This window comes from Lygodium microphyllum, chromosome 30, assembly GCF_053477565.2.
Source record: "Lygodium microphyllum isolate KBCC chromosome 30, Lygodium_microphyllum_v1.1.10, whole genome shotgun sequence".
Lineage (NCBI taxonomy): Eukaryota > Viridiplantae > Streptophyta > Polypodiopsida > Schizaeales > Lygodiaceae > Lygodium > Lygodium microphyllum.
The window spans coordinates 87,517,535-87,541,974 of record NC_141164.1 but is presented as its reverse complement, the minus strand read 5'-3'; the positions used below and the strand labels follow the sequence as shown (position 1 = coordinate 87,541,974).

Sequence of the window (24,440 nt, the reverse complement as noted above, 5' to 3'; positions counted from 1 at the left end):
TAGGCTCATGACAAGAAGTTTTGGACATCTTCCCATGTGATAAAAGAAGTTGATTTCTTTTGTTTTTCCGTATAGTGTTCAACATTAGGGGCTTCTCGCACAAGGGAGGGACTGCATGCCTAGTTAGGAGGTGCTCAAGCAAGGCCCCTTCCGCGACATCTTCCCATGTGATAAAAGAAGTTGATTTCTTTTGTTTTTCCTTATAGTATTCAACATTAGGGGCTTCTCGCATGAGGAAGGGACTCTATGCCAGTTAGGAGGTGCTCGGGCAAGGCCCCTTCCCCCACAAAAGCTCATGGATGCGATCGAATTCACAATGTGGAAATTATATCGAGAAATTGTCTAAAAGTTCTGGTTATGTGACACACATACGACGGAAACTTGGTATAGAATATTTTGTGTTTCGACGTTCTCTTAAGAAAGAAAGAAACACTACCATTCCACGTAGTAAAGTAAAGACGACGGAGCGAGATGAGCAAGAATGAGGGGGCGATGGCGGACGATGAAGCGGATGAGGAAGAGCTGACCGAGGCTGACCTTGAGAGACAGCTCCAGGAGCACCTGGTGGAGCAGAAAGCTTCCCTCATCGCTCTTGAAGAGGCTTTGGCTGTCGATCCTAGCAACCAGGAGCTTCTCGCGGTACCTTTTCCCTTTCTTATGCATGTGTGATCCGCCAAATCGGTCAATACATAATTGCTACTGTAATGCGGAAATGTAGGGGCTAGGTTTCAGGAATAATCTCTCGCGGGCAGGGTTCGGTGTTGTCCTTTCTAGATACACGAGTTTCTTGTTTGCCGCTAACTATGCATGTTCACTGTCTATTGATTCAATTGAGTAGCAATGGGGGACTCATAACGCTGTCTAGGCTGGAAAACTTCCATTATCTCAGACAAACACACAAACCTTGTGAATCAAGTAGGTGTAAACAGGTCTCGGAAAAAAAAGAGGTGTGAACAGGTATCGGGAAAAAAAGAGGTGTTAACAGCAGGATACACAGCAGAACAGAGAGCGATTGGCACACAAAAACTCTAACAACTAAGAGAGCAGTATTTCTAGGCTTTTCCCTTGGTCAATGGATATTGGTATTATGCCTTCTTAGGCATAGTTCCCATTAGTCAGTCACAAGCAGCCTGGCTGATCACGACCAAGTTCTTACTTATCATAATTGCTACAACACACTACCAACAACTAAGGAAGTAAAGTGCTCTCATGTTTGGTTGCAAGTTTGAGACTTTGATAAGCCCAATTATTTTTCTGAGTTGTCTTCTATTTGTAATTCATTGTGTATCTTTTGTAGTTATAAAAGATGATTTGTAGTTACTGATCAATTGTGATCGATTGTGATAGCTCATATTATGAGGGTGTGGTGGATTGGCAATCTTTTTAGTTGTCTTGGTTATTTGTCCCTAGGTGGAAATAGCATTTTTATTGCTTAAAACCCCCTATAGGCTAGCATTGGAAGAGTTCAAGATTCTAACCATTGTAAGAGTTCAAAACTAAGCACATGTTAGACACATATACATGCATTGTAAGAGTTCAAAACTAAGCACATGTTAGACACATATACATGTGCGCGCGCGCGCACACACACACACACACACATCGATACTCATAAATAAATAAACATAGATACTCAAATAAATAAATAAATTCTCATAAATGCAATGCACTAAAATCAACTACTCATACAACCATCTCTCTCTATGAGTAAGCGGCACATAACTTGTTGACCTCATTCATCATTTTCTTTTATTTCAGCCTTTTTAAGGGCCAGCTCTCCTCCATCTCATTATCATTTAATACATGCATAGTGTATCCTCCTAGAAAGAGGGAGATTAAGACATAATTACAAGTAAGTCATTTTTGGACTTGAGGATTGTAGAAAGACAGAAGATCTTTTTGAATGTTGTTGAAAACCCCATGGATAAAGTTCCTAGGGATGTGGGAGGTTGTGGTAGAAGAAGAGGTTGAAAACCTTAGATTGTTATTTGAAGAGATTGGATGCAATGTGAATAAGTTTGAGGATGAGCTTCTAGATTTAGAAGCAAGATGTGAGAATGCCGAGGCAAGTGTTGCCCACTCTTTGAGAGTTTTTGAGGATAGAGACTCATTGGAGTTTTCTTTGGTTGACGATGAGACACTGAATATTAGCATGAGTTTTGAGGGGAGTCAAGGTGTGACCCCAAGTGATATGAGAGATTTCGGAGATAGTTTTGAGTCCTCAAGAGACTCAATGTGATATTGAGAACAATGTATGTGGTGTTGGGAGAGCCATGGAGTGGCTCAATTTGATGTTTGAGTAAGAAGCAACCCATTGTGGCTACTTGTAGTTGTGAAGTTGAGTATAGGGTAGCTTTCACAACCAGGGTTTGGGTGTGTTTGGCCTTTTGGTTGATTTGGATGTTGGACAACCATTTTCCATCACCATCTTCATTGATAGTCAAAGCGCATTGACAATTGTATGGAACCCATTTTCCATGCTCCCACTAAGCATATTTAGGTACATAATCATTATTTTAAGAAGAGATCTATTAGTATGCCTATGTTAGTCACGTCAGTTTGTCATCTCCTGGTTGTGAGCTCTTGTCAAAGTTTGATGGAGACGTAGGAGCTCTGGTAGTTTTAGGTGCATTTTCTTTAGTTGTCAGCTTCTTGTGTGCATTCCTAGGCAATTTTCTACCTTTCGCAGTTTGCCTCTATGTGCCAGACATTGTCCTTGACATTTGGTATTTTTTCATGGCCTTCCCCTATTTTTCTGGCATTTTCTTTAGAGTGACCAGCATTAAATGTTGGTTAGTCAGCTTTTTGGCACCTACTGGTGTAGGTTGGCCAGATTTGAGCATTTATGGCTATTTATAGCCAGCTACCCCACTTGGCAGCCATACACTCTTCAATCTTAGTCTTTTGTTTGCAGGTGTATACTCTGACACTCCAACAGTTTGTGCTTGGTGTTGCCATCGTCATCACCTTGATTTGGTGCCCTCACTGATGCTATGGGCTGCATGTAGGGACTTTTCAGTCCATCCCCATTGTATTAGCATTCTTCTTAAGTTAGTGCAATCTTCTTTCTTCATTTCTCCTTCCTCTTTCTCTCTCTCTCTCTCTCTCTATGCTTGTTTCTCTCTGTGTTTGTGTTTCTCTTCCATTCCACACTCTCACATGGTATCATCACCTGAGTGAGGACACAATCTGGAGATTTTTTCACAGAGGAGTAGGTGATCTTCGTGGAGAAGCAATCCAAATATCAAAACGTAGAATTTTAGCTTGCGTTTGCTGCAAATGCAGCCCTATTAGAGGTCCTATGCCCTGGTGAGAGTCTTGGCAGCCAGGCGACATCTCTTGGAGGCTAGGCAACAATATACAGGGCAAGGTGACAACATACATGCAATAGGTGACCCTTCCTTGCGTTTTGCTGAAAATGCAAAATTGTTGGTGGTGGTGATAGTTCCCTAGTGAAGGCAACCCCCTTCTAGTGGTAGATGTCAAGTTTTTGAGTGTAAGCAGCACATCTATAGACATTGTAGCTGATTGCCTTTTGTTTTTCTTGCTGTTTTGATTCAAATGTAGATTTTTGGGTGATTGCAGAATTGAAGATATCTTATTAGTTTACGGGCTTTGATGACTTAGAGGAGAAGCTTCTCTCAAGGCACTCCTCTACGTGGGGACCTAAAAGGAGGAACTAGCCTAGGAATGCACACAGGAAGCCAACAATGGAAGAAAATGCACCTAAAATTGCTAGAGCTTCTATCTCTTTTAGACTTTGATAGGAGCTCTCAACTAGGAGATGACAAACTAACATGACTAACATAGGTAGGCTAACACCCCCTCTTAGATCTTGGGAGTGTCTGAAGATCCAACAACCTCATGTGATGAAGTGGGTAAAGGCTTCATGAAGAGATCTGCTGTGTTGTCCACTGCTAACTTAGAATCCACGATCCATGCTCGAACATAGTGATACTGAACCTCAATGTGCTTCATGTGAGCATGAAACAGAGGGTTCTTCACTAGAGCTAGAGCACTCTAGTTGTCCACATGTGGCTTTGTAGGTCTAGGTTGGGGGAAGCCAATCTCCACTAACATGCGGTGAAGCTAGACCGCCTCCATAGTTGTAGAACATAATGCACGATACTCTACCTTTATAGAAGAAAGGGTCATAGTAGGGTGCTTCTTATTGCTCCGCGAGATAGCTCCCGATCTAAGGGAGAAGGCATAACTTGTAGTGAATCGTGTTGGGACGAGTGTGCAATGGGAATGTGAGTCAGAAGTGGAGCAGTAGCAATGTTGAGTGTGAGAGTGAGAGAATCCCAAGATGAGTGTACCAGCTTGTGATGGTACACAAAGAATAAAATATATTTATATGTTAGGGTAAAACAAGGGTGTGTTCACACACGTATAAGTTTATACATGGAGATTAAGAGACTTTACACCCAACAACCTGCCACTTAAAGGCCCGAAGTGGTACCTTTAAGCTAGCCGATGTTGAGAAACCATTTCTTCAGTTCATCACCTGCAGTTAGGGTTTCGCATTGACAGCCCCAAAAAGGGCGCCAGCCCTCATTTCTAGGCACTTTATCAGTGGGCGCCCACATTAGTGGGGTGGGACCCTAGATTGAGCATGCCTATTCATAGGCCACCTCTTCACACATTCATCACTAACTGTTCATTCTTCACCTCTTGTGTGTCATCAGACACCTCTCCAGTTCCCCCACACCCCTTCTGGAGGACATCGAGGTTCGTGGTTGGTGGCTTCTTCCTCACCATCTCCATCATCTACTGGCGTCAACCTCGCATCTTGGCGACAACCCATACACCTTGGCAACAGCTTCCACATTGTTGGCGTCATCATCCTTACACTTGGCGTCATCATCTAGGCCCTCCTACCTTGCGTTTTGGGTCAGTTCTCACATGGCGTCATCACATCAGCCTTGGTGTTAGTGTTCCTCTCTCGCATCTGCGTTTGGTGGATAGAGGCCACACTTGGCTGCATTTTCACCTTCTAGAGCCTTCCTCATACTTGGCATCACTTCTCTCAGCTGGCATCAGCTCCATCATCATCTGGCGTCAGGTTTCCACACCTAGCGTCATCTCTTCTAGCTGTGCACCTTGCATTTGGCAGCTGGATCTTCCCTCGTCATCGATCGGCTTCGGCAGACACTCCACACCTTGCAGGAGGCTACGTTTTGCAGCTATTGGGCTTCTACACTTGGCGTTTCAGCTTTTTGGTGGTTATCCTACTGTCTAACATCTTGCGGAGACCGATTGTAGTTGATCACTCTCCTCCACTCTGACGACATCAGAGGACTGTGCTTCGCTCCCTCGATAGCTGTCTTCACCTTCAGCATACATATTTGATATTTCTACTACCGGAGGACTGCGTTTCGTTCCCTTCACTGTGTAGATTCCCTGCAGGTGTTGCCACCTGATTTAGACAGGACAATGCAGTTATCTTTTGAGCTTTGGCTCCATTGTATCAACTTTTCTCATTATAGCATGATTCGGCTTCTCCGAGTTGGAGTTAGAACTTGAAGAACTCTCCTGTCTTTTAGCCTATGACTTCCCTTTCTTCTGCGTCTCCCTTGCTAAATCTACAACAAAAGCTTTAGTGGAGGTGGATCCACTGGCTACCTCTTTGGCACGCTCGTCATGCTCCAAAACAAGTGGGACAAGCTCCTCCCAAAGAAGCTTCTCATAGGTCCTTGATGTAAGAAGGTTGGTGTAGAAGACATCAAAACGGGGAGATGGTAGCTGAGTCAAAAGAATCATGGCCATATTCTCAGAAGAGATCATTCTGCCAAGGGACGCAAGCTCATCCCTCATGTCCTCCAACCCATTGATATGATCCTTCATGGAAGTAGAATCATCAACAATGAGCATCCATAATTTCTTATCGAGAGTAATCCGATGGACAAATGTCTTCTAATGGTAGAAAAAAGCAAGCTTTGTTCACACTTCCGCTGCTTTCCACAACCAGTGCACATGCACTAGGACAGAATCCTGCAAGCTTATAAAGAGGAAATATCGAGCTCTTGAGTTGAGCCGATCCCATAAGGCCGCACAATCCATCAATGATCCAGCGATGGGATCCTCCACTGGACAGGGAATAGGGTGGGTAACAAACTCCCAAAGATCGAAGGTATCAAGGATACACTCCACCCTACACGACCAAAGTGAGTAGTTGGAACCATCAAGCCGGTCTTCTTTGGGCAAAGAAGGGAGTACGGGAACTTGTATAGAGGGTGCCATGGAAGGCATATGAAGGCCAGCAAAATGAGCCTTCTGTGAAACATGGAGACAACGGGGAATAGAGGGATCTCGCACAAATGTGCTAGATGACCTCTGGTCGTCGTGTGAACTAGCACGAAAGTCTCTTCGTCTCTAAGAGGAAGGAATAGAGACCTCGTTCTTTGAATTAGCAAAGAATTGGTGATAAGACATCTTCGTATGTATCTACAATCACCAAACAATTTGCAACCAAAGACAATCAAGATGGAGCCGCCTATGTCAGAAAGGACCCAGAAGATGCTGTCGCTTGCAAGAGGAGAGAGAAAATGCTGCCGCCTCCTGGAGAGAAAAACTGCCGCTTATCGTCCAGATGATGATGCCTCCTCCTTTGCTGATGTGGACGACCTCTTGTCGGCTGCATTTGATGCAAACACAGGCTGCAAACACCTAGAAAATTGTCGCCTACTCCTCCTGATATTGTAAAACAGCAAAATGCAGGTATGGAAGGCTGCGTTTCAGCCTGGACAGCACCGCCAAGGGCTGGAAAGGATGGAAGAAGGGCTGCACTTGATGGTGTCCTCCTTTGCAGTGGAAGCTCTCCTCCGTGCACTGGTAGTTGCATTCTTTCATAGGGTACTCTAATGCCTTCTCCTTGCATGTCCAACATCATCTCATCAACTCCCTTTCCAAACATTGCAGTGACATACTTGTCTTAGAATTCAAGACCTAAGACGACTTCAAAATCATCCATGGGAATGACTAAGAAATTGAGTTTGGCTTTCCATTTCCTTGCTTCTACTTGCATTGCAAAGACATGTTGAATCTCCTTGGCTTCTCCTTGTGCAAAAGTTATTGTTAATCGTTCTGGGGCCTTAGACAATTTTAGCCTATGTTTGGCTGCACAGTTTGGGGTAATGAAGTTGTGGGATGCTCCTTTGTCTACCTTGATGGCTTGATCCCCTTCACTCACAATGCCCTTTGATGTATAAGTGGGAGCGTTTGGGGTCGAAAGTCTACCACAGGGGTAAGAGACAGTAGGGTGAAGGGAGATTCAGGGAGAGCAATTGATGAAAGAGAAGGGGTTTAAAGAAATAGAATATGTAGAAGAGTACTCATAGAGGCGAAGCCTATCAAATTATTTCTGTATTTTGAGAAGATAAATCCCTTGTAGATCAAAAACGTGCATAAAAAAACAGCTTTCTCTCTGCTGCTTAGACCGCCAAATCTGATGCTTCTGTTGGCTCTGAAAGGGGGGTAAAATCATAGGACAATGGTTAGATTTCTCTCAAATCACTCCTTTTTCTAGTTTGGAGTGCTGTTTGTTGTTTGTAAACTGCGATCACACATCGTGCGATTTCACCCATCCTTCTTTTTGCATAAAATCGCCCAAAAATGGCTGAAAGCCACTTGCTTTCTTTTACATGTCATCCTATTCTAGAAGTTGTCTACAACTTTTGGATATTTACAAGAGATAGTATCTAAAAGATAAAAAATAGACTAAACTTGCCCAATAATCTAGTATTTTTGAACCATCCACACTACGGACATTGACACTAATGACTAACATGGCATTGACTTTCTAGATCAATAAGAAAGCCGAATGACGATGCACTCTAGAGTTTTTCACACTGTGTCTGTGTAGCGGTACGACATCCACCCCCTCTTAATCTGCACATCCTCTGGCATGTGCCAAAGTCTTATGGATCTGCATTGTTTGAAGAAGTATCCTCTGCCATGTTAATGTCTTTATCTTCTACCTCTTCTTCTTCCATATTCTCATGTTCATGCTCAGTATCCAACTCCTTCAATTCATATACTGAAGACTCTTTACGTTTAAAGAGCTTGATACGTTTTCCAGCCACTGGAATCCTTAGAGCTGTCCCATCCTTCTTATTTTATGCATAGGTAGCATTGTCAAAAACAATCCTCACCACATATGGACCAAACCACTGCTTTGCCATCTTCCGACTGGCACTATGCTGATTTTCCAAGCTATTGTCATAAACCAGCAACCAGTCCCCTTCCTGTATAGCTCGTGGTTGAAGTCTGTGTCGCTTGTCAAACCTCTTCTTGTTCTTGATCCTTATAGTCTTCGGCTTTTTCATGGCTGTCTCAATGTCTTCAAGCCTTCTTTCTAACTGTCTAATGCATAGGACCAACAACTCTTCTCTATTCAAACCTTCTTCCCATGGTAGAACACTCCAAGTAGCAATAGTCTTCTCAATAGGCATGATTGGTTGTTGTCCATACATTAATTCAGTAGGCATATACCCTGTAACTACACTATGAGTGGTCCCATCAGCACATAAAGCAAAGGATAACATTCTTGGCTACTCTTTCATCCTGCCCTTGCATGACTTTGCTAATGCCTTAATGATAGGTTGATGACCTCTTTCACTTTTGCCATTTGCTTTAGGATTGTAGGCTGAAGTTAAAGCTAGCTTGATATCCAATCGCGAAAAGAAGTCATGAGCCTCATCCGTATCCAAATCTCCTCTATCTGCAACCACTTTACCAACACAACCATACCTGCAAAAGACTTCTTCCAATAAGAACCTGCAAACTACTCGAGTAGTCTTTGTACTAAGAGCTCAACCTTCCACTTGATTTGTCAAGTCTTCTCGTGCAAGCACAAGATATCTCATATTCTTTTTTTTTTTGCAAATAAAGTGTGGCTAATTTTATTACTTTAGAAAAAACTTGAAATACAAAGAAGTACTCATGCTCAACAAACTAGTTGGAGCTGATGCAGAGTCACAAATATATCAATTATACAAGCCTCTCAAGGCGGTCTAGAGGGGATGGGGACAAGAAGCCATGGAGGGGGAGTGTATCGCTATTTGGGGCTACTTGCCTTTATCACGAAAAACAGGTCTTGGCCGCTCCAAGTCCGCATGAAATGAAAACGGAGCTCCTGACGAGCTTGAGACTCGCCCTGCCCCTGGTTCAATCAGCCGTGAAGGGAGTGGATGATGGAGGTCCAGATCTCTGCTAAAGTCACCTATACAAAAAGTCTCTCCTCGCCAAAAACCTCCTAACACCGCACCTTCGAGATATGCCATCTAGTGAGGCTCCCTACGATCTCCCATACCTCAGAGTGGTCTGTTGTGGGCTCTAGTACTTGGCGGTTATTGGAAATAAAGGTCCTTGTGCCTTTTAAATGTGCTCGGGTGTGAACGCACCCTTAACACTTGTACTTTCATATATATATCTATATAAAAACCTAAAGAGGTACACTAGTCATTGTACCCAAAAAATCGTGTTCACTCTCCTCACTACTGTGCATTCTATCTCTCTCACTCTCTCTGCTGCTAGTAAGCACTACGTGTCTCGATCCTCGTGTTCTTTGTCACAACAAATTGGTATCAAAGCGGGCAAGAGACAGCTCAAGTATGCACGCATCTCAAGACAGTTGACAGGCGTGCGTAGGCTTAGCAGCAGGTGCATGTTAGAGTCAGCAGTCGAGTGCTTGACGGAGGCGATTTGACCAACGGGTACGTTTTCTGTAGAAGACGGGCTGTTGGAGAAAAGGTGATAGTTGCTACTGGAGAGGTTAGGTGAACAGGTGATTGCCCTGATGAGCAGTTGACGGGTTGACAAGCGTGTGACGGGTTGGTTGAGCAGGCAACGGCTTGGCGAGCAGGCGATGAGCTAGATAGGGACCAATGGGACGTGATCAGTGACGTGATTGCATAGCGACTTCACTGGCGCTGAAGGTGGGATACGGCGGCCGATAGGACTGCAACGGCGCGGCAGTTGACAGGACTCATGTGGCGCGAACGCGTGGTGTCAGCCCTGATGGGTCAACAGACCTGTCATCCAACCCTTGTTTCTCTTCAAAATTTTTTGAAATTCCTCTTCCACTATTGAGGTTTCGCACGCGCAAGCACAAAGGGTCAGATTTGTGCAATCTTGGCCCATAAATTTGGGGCTTTTCTAGATTGAGTGTTGTTCATGCAAAATTGAGGCATCTGCGTTAAAATTGCAGACATTGTGCGCATTTGAATTGGGGATTACGCCAAAATTATTGAAATTTTGCTCATCTGAGTGAAATTTCTCAACATTGGACCCATAAAATTTGGGGCTTTTACTGTATTGGTGAAATTCTGTTCAGCTGAGTCAGATTGGCTGACATTGATGCACATTTGGACTCGAGAAATTTGGGGCTTTTGCAAAATCTTGTGAAATTTTACTAATTTTACCCGTTTTATGCTTTCGGGAACATGTATTAATGACAGATCGATTAGTGAAATTTGGGGCTTTTACTGAAACTGCTCTATTTTGGCAAAATTGGCTTGTTCTATGCATGTTAGAGACATTGCAGATGTATGGTTGATGCTTTGAGCACAAAATTTTGGGGCTTTTGACCGTGCGTGCCAAATTTTATGCCCGTGGATACATGTACAACAGAAATTACAGCTAAAATTTGGGACTTCTCATGTAATGTGATGTATTTGCCCTTGGAACAATTGTAATCAGTTGTGGAATGCTGTAGCACATGGTTTGGTGCTTCTGAAAATTTGCTTACAGATCTGAAATCTCTGCTTCTACGTGGTTATTCATTGCTGGTTGATACTTATTTGTACCTTGGTCACTTGTGTGATAGTTTGGGCCTGCATTTATTGAATTTTTTGGTCACATTTGGGCTGAAAATCCTAGCTTGCAGCAATGACAGCAGTAATCTTCTCATAGACATTAAGAAACTTGAAGGAGCACATAACTTTGTAGTTTGGCAAAAACAGTGCTACAATTTCCTGTTGCTGAAAAAGCAGGCAAAGCCAATTAAGACCAAAGGGGCAAAACCCGCAGACATGGAACATGAAGATTGGGATGAGTTAAATGAGCTTGCATGCTCAACCATCGAGCTATCGATTTCTGATGCCTTGCTATTTAACATTGAAGCTTTGGATTATGCATATGCTATTTGGACTCAACTGGGAGAAATGTATGCACAGAAGAGTGCCGCAAGCAAAGTGTATTGGCTGAAAAAGCTTATGGATTTGCGTATGAAAGAGGGTACAACAATGTCTAGTCACTTGAGTGAGTTTAACTCCATTTTCAGCCAGCTCTTTGCCTTGAAGTTCTTGATTGATGAAGAATTTAAGGCTACGTTCTTGCTTTGCACTCTTCCAGAGAGTTGGGATACATTCAAGACTGCTATGAGCAATTCTAATGCGATTCTTTTGTATGCCGATGTAGAGAGTGCTCTACTCATGGAATAAATGAATCGGTAGAACAATGCATCCAGTAAGTTTTCCAGTGCTTTGCATACTAGGGGCAGATCACAACAGAAAGGCAAATTTGATAGCAAGAGACGTAGTAAATCGCATGGTAAGGATGTTGAATGCCATCATTGTGGCAAGAAGGGTCACTTTAAACGTGATTGCTATAAATGGAAGAAAGAGAAAGGAAAGGGCAAGAAAATAGATGATAGGAAGGAAGAGAAGAAAGAGAGTCAGCCTAAGAAGAGCAATGTCGAAATTGAAGAGGTGAATGTAGTTACTCATGACAGTGACAGTGGGAATGACGTACGCTTTGTCTCTTCACACTTTGGTGCACATGCTTTACTTGCAGATACGGATGATGACATGCATACGTGGATTCTTGATTCAGGTGCTTCTTTTCATGTCACCCCTCATCGTGAGTGGTTCTCTGCCTATACAGGGGGTCGACATGGTGTTGTCCATCTTGGGGACAACTATGCATGTGACATTGTAGGTATTGGCAGTGTGCAATTGCAGTTTCAGCATGGTTCCGTCTTCACACTTCAGCATGTACGGCATGTACCCTAGCTCAAGAAGAGCTTGAGTAGCACAGGGCAGCTAGATGACGATGGATTTCATACCATCTTTGGTGATGGGAAGTGGAAGCTTTGTAAGGGATCTAGAGTGAATGCCAGAGGTTGTAAAAGTGATACCTTGTATCCTCTCCATGTATCTAGTGTGAGTGATCATGTTGTTGCCGTGTCCGAGCAACCGAGTGTTTCTTTGTGGCATGGCCAGTTGGGACAAATGAGTCAAACTGGAATGAAAGTGCTCTCTCGTTTGGGTTACTTGCCTTGTCTCTGTTATGCTGATTTTGAGCATTGTGACCATTTTGTTTATGGTAAACATGCATAGGCGTCTCATAAAAAGTCTCTTTCGTTGAAACTTCTTCTCTAGAGTTAGTATATTCCGATGTATGTTAGATGCTAGGATTATCTTTAGGGGGAAAGAAATATTTTGTCACCTTTGTTGATGATGCTACACGGAAGATATGGGTTTATCCTATTCGTAGCAAGGATGAAGTGCTTGACAAGTTTAAAAAATTCTTGGCATTGGTTGAAAATCAGACCGATAAGATACTCAAGTGTCTTCGCTTTGACAATGATGGGGAATATGTGTCCAAGGCCTTTCAAGCATTTTTGAGAGCAAAGGGATTAATAGGGAGCTCATTGCCCCTCATAAGCTACCCCAAGATGGAATTGCAGAGCGTATGAATTGGACCATATAGGATAATGTCCGTACGATGCTGTCTCATGCTACATTACCCCATGGTTTTTGGGAAGAGGCTGTTATGACGGCCGTACACTTGATTAATTGGTCACCAAACAGGTCTTTTGGGGGGGGGGGAGGAGTTCCCCAAGAAGCGTGGTCGGGCAAGCCACCTTCATAGGCTCACCTGAAAGTGTTTGATTGCGTGGCTTTTGTGTACATTTATAAAGAAAAACGTAGCAAACTTGAGCCAAAATCAATTAAATGCATTTTCCTAGGATATGGTGACGAGGGTGAAATGGATTATAGATTATGGAATCTCGAGAAAAGGAAAGTAGTACGCAACAATGATGTTATCTTCCGGGAAGATCGCATGCATAAATGAACTTGTAAATGCAGAAAATAATGTTAGAAATGATTAGCCAACTATTGCCCATGATAATGAGCCACTACATGTGCAGGAACAGCCAGGACAACAAGCTGTTGATGCTGATTTGCAGGCTGAAATGCTAGGACGGCAAGCTAAAAATGCTCAACAACTAGCAAAATAATGATCATTGGGTTCGGAATCATCTAGGGCTACTAGACAACCTGAAGATTCATTCCTGGTGCAAGCAATGTGGTTGATTATGTCATGTTGATAAACTGTGGTGAACCATCTTGCTTCAAGGAAGCAATGGACAGACAGGACAACAAGAAATGGTATAAAGCCATGTTGTCAGAAATGGAATCTCTTGAGAAAATGGCACTTGGAACTTGGTGCAGTTGCCTAAAGGGCAGAAAAGACTTCCATGCAAATGGGTTTACAAGATGAAGGTCACTTCTGGTTCCTTACCAAAGTACAAAGCAAGATTGGTTGCGAAGGGGTACAAGTAGGAACATGGAATTGGCTTTGATGAGATCTTCTTTCTTGTAGTCAAGATGACTACCTTGAGAACCATTTTGGACTTGGTTGCAGCTGAAGATATGGAGCTCATATAGATGGATGTAAAGATTGCATTCTTACATGGTGATCTGCATGAAGATATATATGCAGCAACCTGAAGGGTTTGTTGAAAAGGGAAAGAAAAGATGGTATGTAAACTCAAAAGGAGTTTGTATGGGCTGAAACAAGCACAAGAGAATGGTATCATAAGTTTGATACATTTATGCAGTCTCAAAGTTTCCATAGAAGTTAAGTGTATCACTGCTTGTACACTAAGAAGGCAACAGATGGCGGCCTGATTATCTGGGTTCTGTATGTTGATGACATGTTGATTGCTGGTAGGGATACTCATGCCTTGGACTGACTGAAGCAAAGTCTTTATGGCACCTTTGACATGAAGCATCTCGGTGATGCAAATCACATTCTTTGCATGCGAATACTCAGAGATAGGCCAAAAAGACTACTCTATCTATCTCGACAGGAGTATATCTCCAAGGTTTTGCAGCGTTTCCATATGGAGAGGGGGAAAACTATCCGTGTTCCATTGCCTCTATATGTGAAACTCAGTGCATAGGACAGCCCTACATCTGTTGATGAGAAGGCTGAAATGGCCAAGATACCATATGCTTCAGCTGTTGGCAGTTTGATGTATGCTATGGTTGCTACACATCCTAACATTGCCTTTGCAGTGGGAGTGGTTAGTAGATACATGGCAAATCCTAGTAAAAAGCATGGGGAAGCAAAGAAAGGTATTATGAGATACCTCAAAGGCACAAAGGAGTTGTACATTTTCTTTGGAAAGCAGAAGGCATCTGTTGTTGGCTTTACAGATGCAGACTATGCTGGTCATGCGGATTGCAGAAAGTCCACTTCTAGATATATGTTTACTTTCACGGGAGGAGCAGTCTCTTAGATCTCCAGGCTATAAAAGTGTGTTGCATTGTCTACTATAGAGGCAGAGTATGTGGCTGCCACTGAGGCATGCAAGGAGGCTTTATGGCTCTCACGTTTGGTGGGAGAGCTTGGCATCACAGAGTTACATGTCCTCCATTGTGATAGTTAGAGTGCTATCAAGCTAGCACGGAATCCCGTCTTTCATGTGAAGACAAAGCACATACAGATGAAGTATCACTTCATTAGAGATGTATTGGATAGCAAGAGCATTGAGCTTGTGAAAGTTCATAGAGATTATAATCGTGCAGACCTTCTCATGAAGGGTCTTCCAGCAGAGTAGACCTAGGCTTAGGTGATTCTTTTCTTCTCTTAAGACACATTGCCTTTAGGTGGGAGGTTATTGGGAATAAAGACCCTCGTGCTTTTAAATGTGCTCTAGTGTGAACACACCCTTAGCACTGTTACTTTTATATATATCTCTATCTAAAAATCTAAAGAGGTATACTTGTCATTGTACCCAAAAAATTGTGTTTACTCTCCTCACTACTTTGCATTTTATCTCCCTCCCTCTCTCTGCTTCTAGTAAGCACTGCGTGTCTCGATGCTTGTGTTCTCTGTCACAACAGCAGATGGCTAGAGCCTCGAAGTTGATCACTGCGCACGACCCTGCCTCAATAAGAAATATCGTGTCTTGCATTCCAGTTTCATATAGAAGGCGACGGCCCTGGTTGATTGCCTACCAGCAGAAAGCTCCCCATGAGATACATCCAAGGCTTTGTGCATTGCGTGCTATACGGCGAAGGATGCGGCATGCTCCTCTCCACACAAGCTGTGCTGCCTTACATGACCAAAGGCAGTGCTTTGGAGTTTCCAGAAGCTGTTGTGTGCAGCGTTTACACCCTCCATCCTTCTACATCTAGGCTAACCAACTCCCCATCACCAAGCCTCCATGTGCCACCAGCCATAAGAAATACGATACTCTCCTCGGCCTCCAGCTGTCCCATAGGCGGCGGCAGAAAGTCCGTTGGAAGCATCCATGATGTTGTGCTCTACCTAGTACTTGCTATGCGACGGCGCCCAGTCCCTGTCCTCTTGCATCAGTATGTGTTTGCCAATCTTGGCTGTGTATTCCAAGAACCTTGGTGGCTTCTTGGCTACCGTAGTAGCCGGCCATAGCCACTCTCTTGGATCCCACTCTAGCTTGTCAAGTGGCTTGCTCTCCCACATCCAGAGGCGCCACTCTCGAAGCTCCTCCCAAAAAACACATGGATCCAGCCGCCATGTCTTCCGCTGAAGGACAACCACTTGAATCCTCCTCCACAAAAGGACAGCTATCCCCTCATCTTGCTGCACCTGTCAAGGGCCAGACCCCCCCCCCCCCCCCACATGTGGGCCGCCGCCCACTCTACTTGGCACCTGTAGGGGGATACTTGTTGGCGAAAACTTAGCGGTCCATCTACCGGCTCTCGTATCAGGGGGCCGAGCCACTCCTGAGGTATTGCTGCCTCAATTTTCCTTCTCCTCAGCTCAACTCCTCTTTGGCAACCTGATGCCCGTTGGAACACCTCCTCGTCCACCATCTTGTACACCTCCCGCCAGGTCCTGATGGTGCGAGCCTGGCTGGCCTCCCAACCAGCCCACTGGATGTGGGGGCACTTGCTAATTTGTAACCCCTCCTGATCTCTGACCTGGGGGTTCCACATCACCGGCTAGAGGCCTATCTTCTCCTGATAGCCTAGGGGTCTTTGAATTAGGGCCTTATGGTGGCCCTGCCACACACGAAGTAAACTGCGTAGGAAGGGGGATTTGGGGGGCATGATTTGGGCTGTCGTGAGGATCCATCTCAAGGACGGTCTCCAATCACCACCAATGCTCGGTCTACACTCTTGGAGACCCTTCTGTAGTAGGACCTTCTAGGTCTGCCCTCTTGGTGTGAGACCGTGGACTACTAGCTTGCCCAAAAGGGCCAAACTCTGATACTCTGGGTCTATGATCCCAAGCCCTCCCTTTAACCGATGCCGGATGATGGTTGCCCACGCCACCTTGGTCCGAGAGTCCCTGGAACCATTTGATGTGGCCCATAGGAAATTCTGCACCAGGCGACGAAGCTGACTTACTCAGGACGAGGAGAAGTACTAATACAAGGTGATGTACCAAGCCGTCACTAGGAGGACCTGGTTAACCACTAGGGCTCGGCCTGCTAGGGAAAGGCGAGCAGTACTCCAGTAGGTTAGCTTCCTCCGAATAGAGTCGAGGAATGGAAGAAACTATTGGGTGGGAGTGATGTCGAGTCCCACCCAGAACCCTAGGTAATGGATGGTCTGCCCTCTGCACACCTATCTAATTTCCAAGTGGATGCCCCACTCCGTGCTAGAGTCCGGGTTTGTAAGGAAACCAACCGACTTTTGCTAGTTAATTTTCGCTCCCGTAGATATCTCATATTCCATAAACCTGTAGGCATGGTAACCAAATCAACTACCCATTTGTAATGCATAGACAATGGATAGGTCGGTTGCAACCCATCTCTATGCTTTACCATGGAATACATCTGTCAAACATTGCATGATTCCACGTAATGCTCCACATCTTTATACATGTTCTGCTACCAATACTTCTCTTTGATCTTGGCAAATGTGTCCCACACTCCTCTATGTCTAGTCCATAAGCTTTCATGAAACTCTTGCATCACCCGTTGTTGAGAAGCTCTATCTTTCAATACACGTACTGGAGCTTTTCTCTTTTTCTTTGCATCCTTCCATAAATATCTATCTTTCAAGAAAAACCCATAAGCTTTTCTTTTAATCCTTTTGAATTCAGCTTCAGACCACTCAGCCTTCTTTGTCATGAGGCTGAGATATTGACTTATTTTCAGCCAATCATCCTCATACAACTCTTTCAAAAATTGTGTTCTTACTGAAGCATAACATTGATGATGCTTTCTCTTTGCTGCCCATCTCTTCTCCATGGCTGCAAGCTCTTTTCTTACTGCTGAAATCCCTGTTACAATAGTTGTACCTGCTGTATTTGCTAAGGTAACAACAGCTGCATACTCATTCCCTGCTGTTATAAAGTCATTTTTAGCACCTATCATATCATCCTCTTCATCTTCCATTAGCTCCTCTTCATCTTCAAACCTTGCACGTGAAAGCATGTCAGCTACGGGGTTTTCTCTATCTGCAATATGCTGAAAATTAAGGTTAAGTGACTTTATATATGCAATCTATCGTAACATGGCAATATCAAGAGTTGAGCAATTTACTATCATACCCAATAGAGGTAGACAATCAATCTCTACCATTACATGAGCTCCCATAAAATACTCCCTATCACACTTAAGGGCTATTACTACAACCCAAAGCTCTCTTTTGACTTGAGAATATCGCCTTTGCTGTTCATTGAGCACCTTTGCTCCAAACCGAATTGCATGACTATTCCCATTAGCATCATCTTGACCCACTGTCTAACCTTGCCAATTGGACTTGTATCCACGGTGAGAATGATAGGCTGCCCATTCTTATAATTTGCTCTTTTTAGTGTTGGGACTGAAATCAATAAGCTCTTTAACTTCTGAACTGCTTTCGTATGTTGTTTACCCCACCAAACTTTTGCTCTTTTCTCAAGAGCTGATATAAACTTTCAGCCACATGAGCAAAATGTGGAATCCATATCAAGTAAAAGACACATACACCCAAAAATCTTCTTATCTTGGATACATTTAAACATGTCACCCGCATCCTGCTTATGGCATTAATCTTTATTGGTGAGGGCTTTCTTCTATATAGTCCACACATGTGCCCAATAACTTATACTTCCTCCACTCCAAAAACCGACTTTTCTCTTGATAGAGTCAAATGCACTTCTTCAAGATGGCTCAAAATCCTGTCACAATCAGCAATATTATTAGCCACAAATCTTCTACATCCATGCTCATTCAACTCTTTATTCTTCTCATGGATATTACACCCTTTTATCGACACATCATCAAGAAAGGGTAAGGTCAACTGAGGAATATACTCCCTCAAAACTTTATGCATAGTGTTCATCATATGCACCATTGAATTGGTTGCTCCCTGTGGAAGCGTACACATCCTAACCAATCCAAGTGGTGTCTTCATGGTATTGATATCTTGACTTTCTAATGCAAGGTGGAACTGATCATATCCTGAATATAAATCTCCTATAGAGTAAATTGCATTGCCTGTAAATGCTTTTCCAAATTCATTCTCTATCAGGCGTGATCCAACATTCCTTATGGTGACCTTATTAACTGGTTGTAAATCCTATATAAACCTCAAAGTAACCTCAAAGTACCATTTTTCTTTGGAATAGTAAACCACCGATTTGAATATGGAGTTGAAGAAGGCTCCAAAATCTGCATTCTGATCTTCTCGTTCAAAAGCTCCAACAGCTTAGGCAAATATGCCGGAGGCATTGGAATAGGCTTTAAATTCCATGGCACATGAGGTACTGTAAAGATCACCATAGGTGCAACTATGGTTGGATTAACACATCCAATTTCATCTGGCGAAACACAAAGGCTTTCCTATGCCTTACCAACTTCTGCAAGAAAGAAGCTCTTTCTGCAGGCAAAAGAAAGCTTGTACAATCAATTTTCAGCTTTTGTAAAGTTTTAGCTGTAAATTTATGTCCTACTCCATGTGGATTCCGTAAACTAGATTGTTGAGACACTTTTTCAGCCAACCCATCACTTTCAAGCGGTAAAGGCAAAGTCACAGGCTTAACCTTCTTTGTAACTGTTTTGTACTTTGTATCCACCATTGCTTCAGCCCTGTTTTGCAACCCATATTGCAGCCCATAACATTCATGCTCAGGAAACTCGTGAATGGCTTTATACATCTCTAAGGTGTCAACATAAATAACCTGTTTTTTTGCCCTGTTTTCAGCATTAATTGCTGCAGAAATTTCAGCCACTGTATTAACATCAACCAGCCCTGAAAACAGCCTTGAAATACCTTCATTTGTAGCTATCAAACCATATATCTTCAGCTCTTTTTCAGCCCATTCTACATATTTCGTTTCAGTCCTGCACATGGTTGAAATATTCTTAGAACTGCTAAGATAACGTTCTGTCCATTTCTACAATCCAGACACAAACACAGTTTCCCCTTTTCTTGGAGGCATAATTATCTTCCTAGAGGCATTGCCATAGCCTCTACTTACAGTAGTGTTGTTTAAAAACCCTTAAACTCTCGTACATTAGGTGGCATAGGATTATCTCGGAGCCTATCCTGATTGCGAGGATGATTCACAGAAACAGTGAGAAACTGTACCGCCTTTGTATTGTCTTTACTCCGAACTCGAGTATATGAAGAATCATCATTCAAGGCTTTTGTTTCCAGCCTTGATTCCAAAATATAGGGCTGTCCCAAAATCACCAGATAACTACATGAATCTTGCACAAAAAACTAACTTTCATTCCTAACATCTTGAATAGTCACGGGTACATTCAGACAAGCCACATAAAGATCCACTGATGAATTGTTTGCTGTCCACATGCACCATCCTGGATCTACATCAATCAGCCAACCTCCATTCTCATACAAGTTGCATGCTATAACATTGATTTCGGAACCATGATCCAAGAGAGCTATGCAAGGCGTCTCTCTTTCTCCCACTTTAACAATTGTCTCTGTTGTAGCATGAGCCCAATGCGTTTGTGAAGAATGACTGCTTGGAATAAAAGGAGCATCTTTTTCTTCATGTACTTGTTGATGGACATCCCCATTATACATCGCCTTCTCTTATGCTTACTACTGCCCGTAAGACCAATTTCAGCCACAAGCTTGCTAGGCTCTTGTCACTTCCACTAGGAAGTTTTTGGATGTGCGGGGGTTGTGGTTCCTCTCCTCCATATCCACTAGTGGCCGCCACTCTCGACCCGCTTGATGAGGCTGTGTCATCCATGGGGTATCGATTTTGATAGTGGGGTCTCCCGTGCTTGAAACATCTAATCCCTGTGGTTGAGCCTTGGGGTCTCCACCATGGTGTATTTGATTCTGCGGACCGATATGATGCACTCGGGGTTGGTCCTTCATTGGCCAACCGCTTCTCTTGGTACTAAGGTAGATTGTGATGCGGTTGGGGTTACGCCTGTGATTTGACTCTGCGAATGGGCTTCTAAGGGTATTGGGTCTCGAGGTCCGAGAGGAGTTGTTGTTGAGGCTGATATTGAATCTGGTTTGATTCCCTTGTGTTATTCTCTATTGAGCTAAAATATGCATTACTTGCTGATTAGCCTCTTAAACAGTCCCAAAACACACTAAAAATGCTATTTTAGAGAAACTCTAAAACGGGGAGCAGTTCGAAAGAGTTCAGTGGAAATCCTAAAACGGGGAGTGGTTCGAGCGAGTTTAGTGGAAACCCTAATTTCTGGGGCGCCCTTCCACATCTATAAATAGACAGGCTGCCCCTATTTAGCCATCATCCTTGTTTGCAGGTTACACCAGCCCACACACCCTTTGCTGCTGTTGGCGCCCAGTTTCCAGCCTGCAGCTCGCCTCCATTTGCTGTCTAGCCATCATCGACTGCAGCCACATTATCTTCAGCCTGTCCATTGCTGTAGGCGACAGCTCTCAGCTGCTGGCGATTGCTCCATACTATCCTAGACTGCTGTTCAGCTTGCTGTCCATCATCTCCAGGGTCAACCATCCTGCGTTTTCAGCATTGCAGGCCCTGACACTCTTAGACACTGTTTCAGCCTGCTGTCTATAGCAGACTGTGCACAGCTTCTAGCCTCCGATTGGTGGTACACTGCTGCGTTTACTAGTTTCCAACCTCCAGACTGCTGCGTTTTGGTGACCAGCGTGCTGCCATTTACTATTCAGCACTCCTACACTCCGACTGGTGGTCATAGACTTGGGATCCGTCTTCGGTGGACGTCACACTCCGACATTGCTCTGCCCTTGAGCACACTGTACACTCTTACATTCATTTACAGCATTCATTCACTTCAAAGTCGTATTCTCTCTCTCCCTTTTTTTGTTTATGTTTGAGTTTTGAGTTTTGCGTTTAGGGTTTGAGTTTTGCCCTCTGTGTTTGTGTCTGTCTCTTTGTGTTTTTGTCGTGGTCGTACACTTTGTGTCCTCAGTGTAAACCCTAGCAGTTTCCTTCACATTCTTCTCCCTTGTAGGTCAACTAATCTTTCAGTCATCCTCATTGCTTCAGCTAAATCGGTTGGCTCCTATGTCTCTATATCTTTTCTAGCCCATTCTTGCATACCAAAATAGGAATCCATGTAGCTTAGTGTCAGTGTGTATGTTGGGTAGCTGCAGCATGAGCTGTCTATATTTGCCAGCCTACTCCATCTTCCCTTGTGTTTGTTTGAGGTTCCTCCATTCATCTCTAACTTTGAATTTTTCCATCTTTGGAATGAAAGTCTTTGAGTTCCTCTTGAAGTTATTTCCATGAAAAGATGGTGCGTCCTTGCTCGTGTTTCAGCAGCTACCAACTAGCAGCATCTTCCTCTAAGTAGATGGTTGCATCTTCTTCCTTTTTGTCCTTTGTGATCCTAGTGTACTTTAGATACCTATCTATCTCTGCTATCCATTTTTTCAAAACCAACCCGTCTCTCTCTCCTTTGTACTTGGTGGGTTGGTGTCACAAGATTGTGACAACTATTACCTTTGTGCTGATTTCTTTATTACTACTTTATTTGGTTTTTCTTTTTGGAAGGATCCCTCTTGAAATCTAAACGCCTGAGTTGCATGGTCAGTATGTGAAATGGACAGGAATGTCCAGTGAGTCAAGACTGGACAGTTAAGGTCCAGTACAAGTCTGTAAGAGACTGATGGCACTGTAGATTGACAAGCCTGGAAGAGACTTGTGAAAGTGTATATGGACAAGTGTGTTGAAGAACTAGCCTGGAAGAGACTAGTTCAAAGTGAAGATGGACAAATTTCCAAGAGATTAGTCCATGTGGGGTCATCAGTGGAAATTCACTTTCAGTTGAGCTACATTGCAAATTTGGATGTAGCCATAGTTTGCAAAGATGGTCAGAAGACTAGTGGGGATGCAATGGAAGCAGCTCCTAAAATTTAGGGAGTTACTATTTTTGGACCCCAAAATCTATTCGCGTCATTATCTTCGTTTTTGCACGAAGATTAATTCTCTAGTCTGTGCCGAGGTTAAATTTTGCACCGATCATAGAGAATTTTAGACCAAAAGGTTTAAACAGGAAAATTGTTACATGTATGCCATGTGTCACAATTTGGGCATAAATTCCCAAGAGAGAGAGAGAGAGCAGCACAAAAACGAGTTTCAATGCATGAGGGGCTGATTGGAGCATGGAACTCATGGGGCTGAGGGCAGATTGCTGCAAATACATCAGCTATGGAGGGTACTTCTTCATCTCTAACTCATGTACAGAGGTTGAGCTTGCTCCTCCTAGGTCACTCTCTCCTTATTTGAGTAGATGGATTATGTAGTGTTGTGGGCTGATCAGATGGATCATGTACAGTGTTGTGGGTTTATGCATAATTGCCGAGGCAAGAGCCTCTTGAACAGGTACAGGGTTTGCTAATTGCATTCCCAAGCAGATACTTGTGTGGAAAACGCTGTTTTCCTGAGATTTCTTGTGTGAAATCTTGTAGGTTTTAAAGGGCAAGTGACCCATAAGGTGCGGGAGCCTGCTGGCTACGCACACAAGTGATTGGCAGGTAAAACAGGGCCCAAAACAGGAAATTACATCCTGCTGTATATTTTTGCAGGTTTGGGTTTTTGGGCATTTTTGGTGTCTATTTGCTCCAGAAGCTTCAAGGAAGCTCCAGGGACACTGTACATGTATTTTGGAGCAGTTTAAAGACAAAAACCAGAAAATGCAGCATGCTGAATTTCTTACCAGGCACTTCATTGAGTGTGTTTAGGTGTATGGAGGCACCAATTGAGTAGAGATAATGACCAGGTCAAGTTGTACTGCCGTTATGGTGTCGAAATTGGGTTGGAATTGTGTTTCCTTCTCCACTTTGTACAGGGACAGCTTGTAGGCAGATTATTGTGGGATTATCCCTTTGTTAATGAATAAAGAAATACCGCAAGGGGCGCCTGACTTAGGGGCCAACAGGGTGTCTGTGTTGCAACAGGAGCATTCTAGCTTCCTGTATTTCTTCTTGATTCTATGTCTTTAAGTTCAGGTAAAGTGGGTGACTGTGAATTGGGTGAAAGCATTTATATATTTTGGCTGTACACTACCGCCCTTTCCAGTGAACAAGCCGGTTACAGTTGGGGCATTTTGAACTTGCCATAGTCATCTTCTGAATTGTCGCTCTCCTCTTCCCTATGGTTTCGCCTTTTGTCCTTGTTTTTGTCTTTCTTCTTGCTACCGACTTCTACTACCTTCTCCTTGTCTTTTCTTGTATCTTGTGGTCTCCTAGAGGTCTTCTCTCTTCCTAATGTATCCATGTTCTCTTGCAATTTGTCTCCTCTCCCCTTCTTGCTACTGCAACGCTCTCTCTTTGTAGCCTTGCTCCACTTCCAATTTTCTTCTCCTCTCCTCTTCTTACTCTTTCATTTGCATGTTCCTCCAAATTGAGTCCAATAGGCTTGACATGCCCTCCAACTGCCTCTCTAGTCTGGCTACCTTCTTCTCTTGAGCTACTCTCCATTCTTGTCCTTTGCTCTTCTTTCTCTCTTCCATTGTTGGAATGGGTAGGGATGAAGATTGCTTTCTACAAAGAGCATCTTCTCCATACTACACACGATGGATTTATCATTCACCCAAGATACATGGACACCCACTTCTCACATGGGATTAGATGTGCTATTGGTCAGATGCACACCTCTTCACACCAATTGGAGATTGAAATTGGCATATACAAATCCATAATACTAGAGGAGCGCATATGCCAAATATGTCAAGTATAGCCAGAGACAAAGGAGCACTATATTTATCAATGTCCAATATACTACTC

At 43.5% G+C, this 24,440-nt stretch overlaps 1 protein-coding gene across 2 annotated transcripts in view; it reads left to right on the top strand.

Annotated features, from left to right (window-relative positions):
- Positions 1 to 336: 336 nt before the first annotated feature.
- The window catches only part of LOC148010082 (zinc finger (CCCH-type) family protein / D111/G-patch domain-containing protein), a 117,236-nt gene continuing 93,132 nt past the window's right edge, over positions 337 to 24,440 (top strand). The window contains exon 1 of one of the 2 annotated variants that reach the window (XM_087673217.1): positions 337 to 643. In XM_087673217.1, coding sequence (XP_087529343.1) covers positions 472 to 643 — 172 coding nt within the window. In that variant the 5' untranslated portion in view covers positions 337 to 471. The remainder of the gene's footprint in view (positions 644 to 24,440) is intronic. The other variant, XM_087673216.1, reaches the window with a different exon arrangement.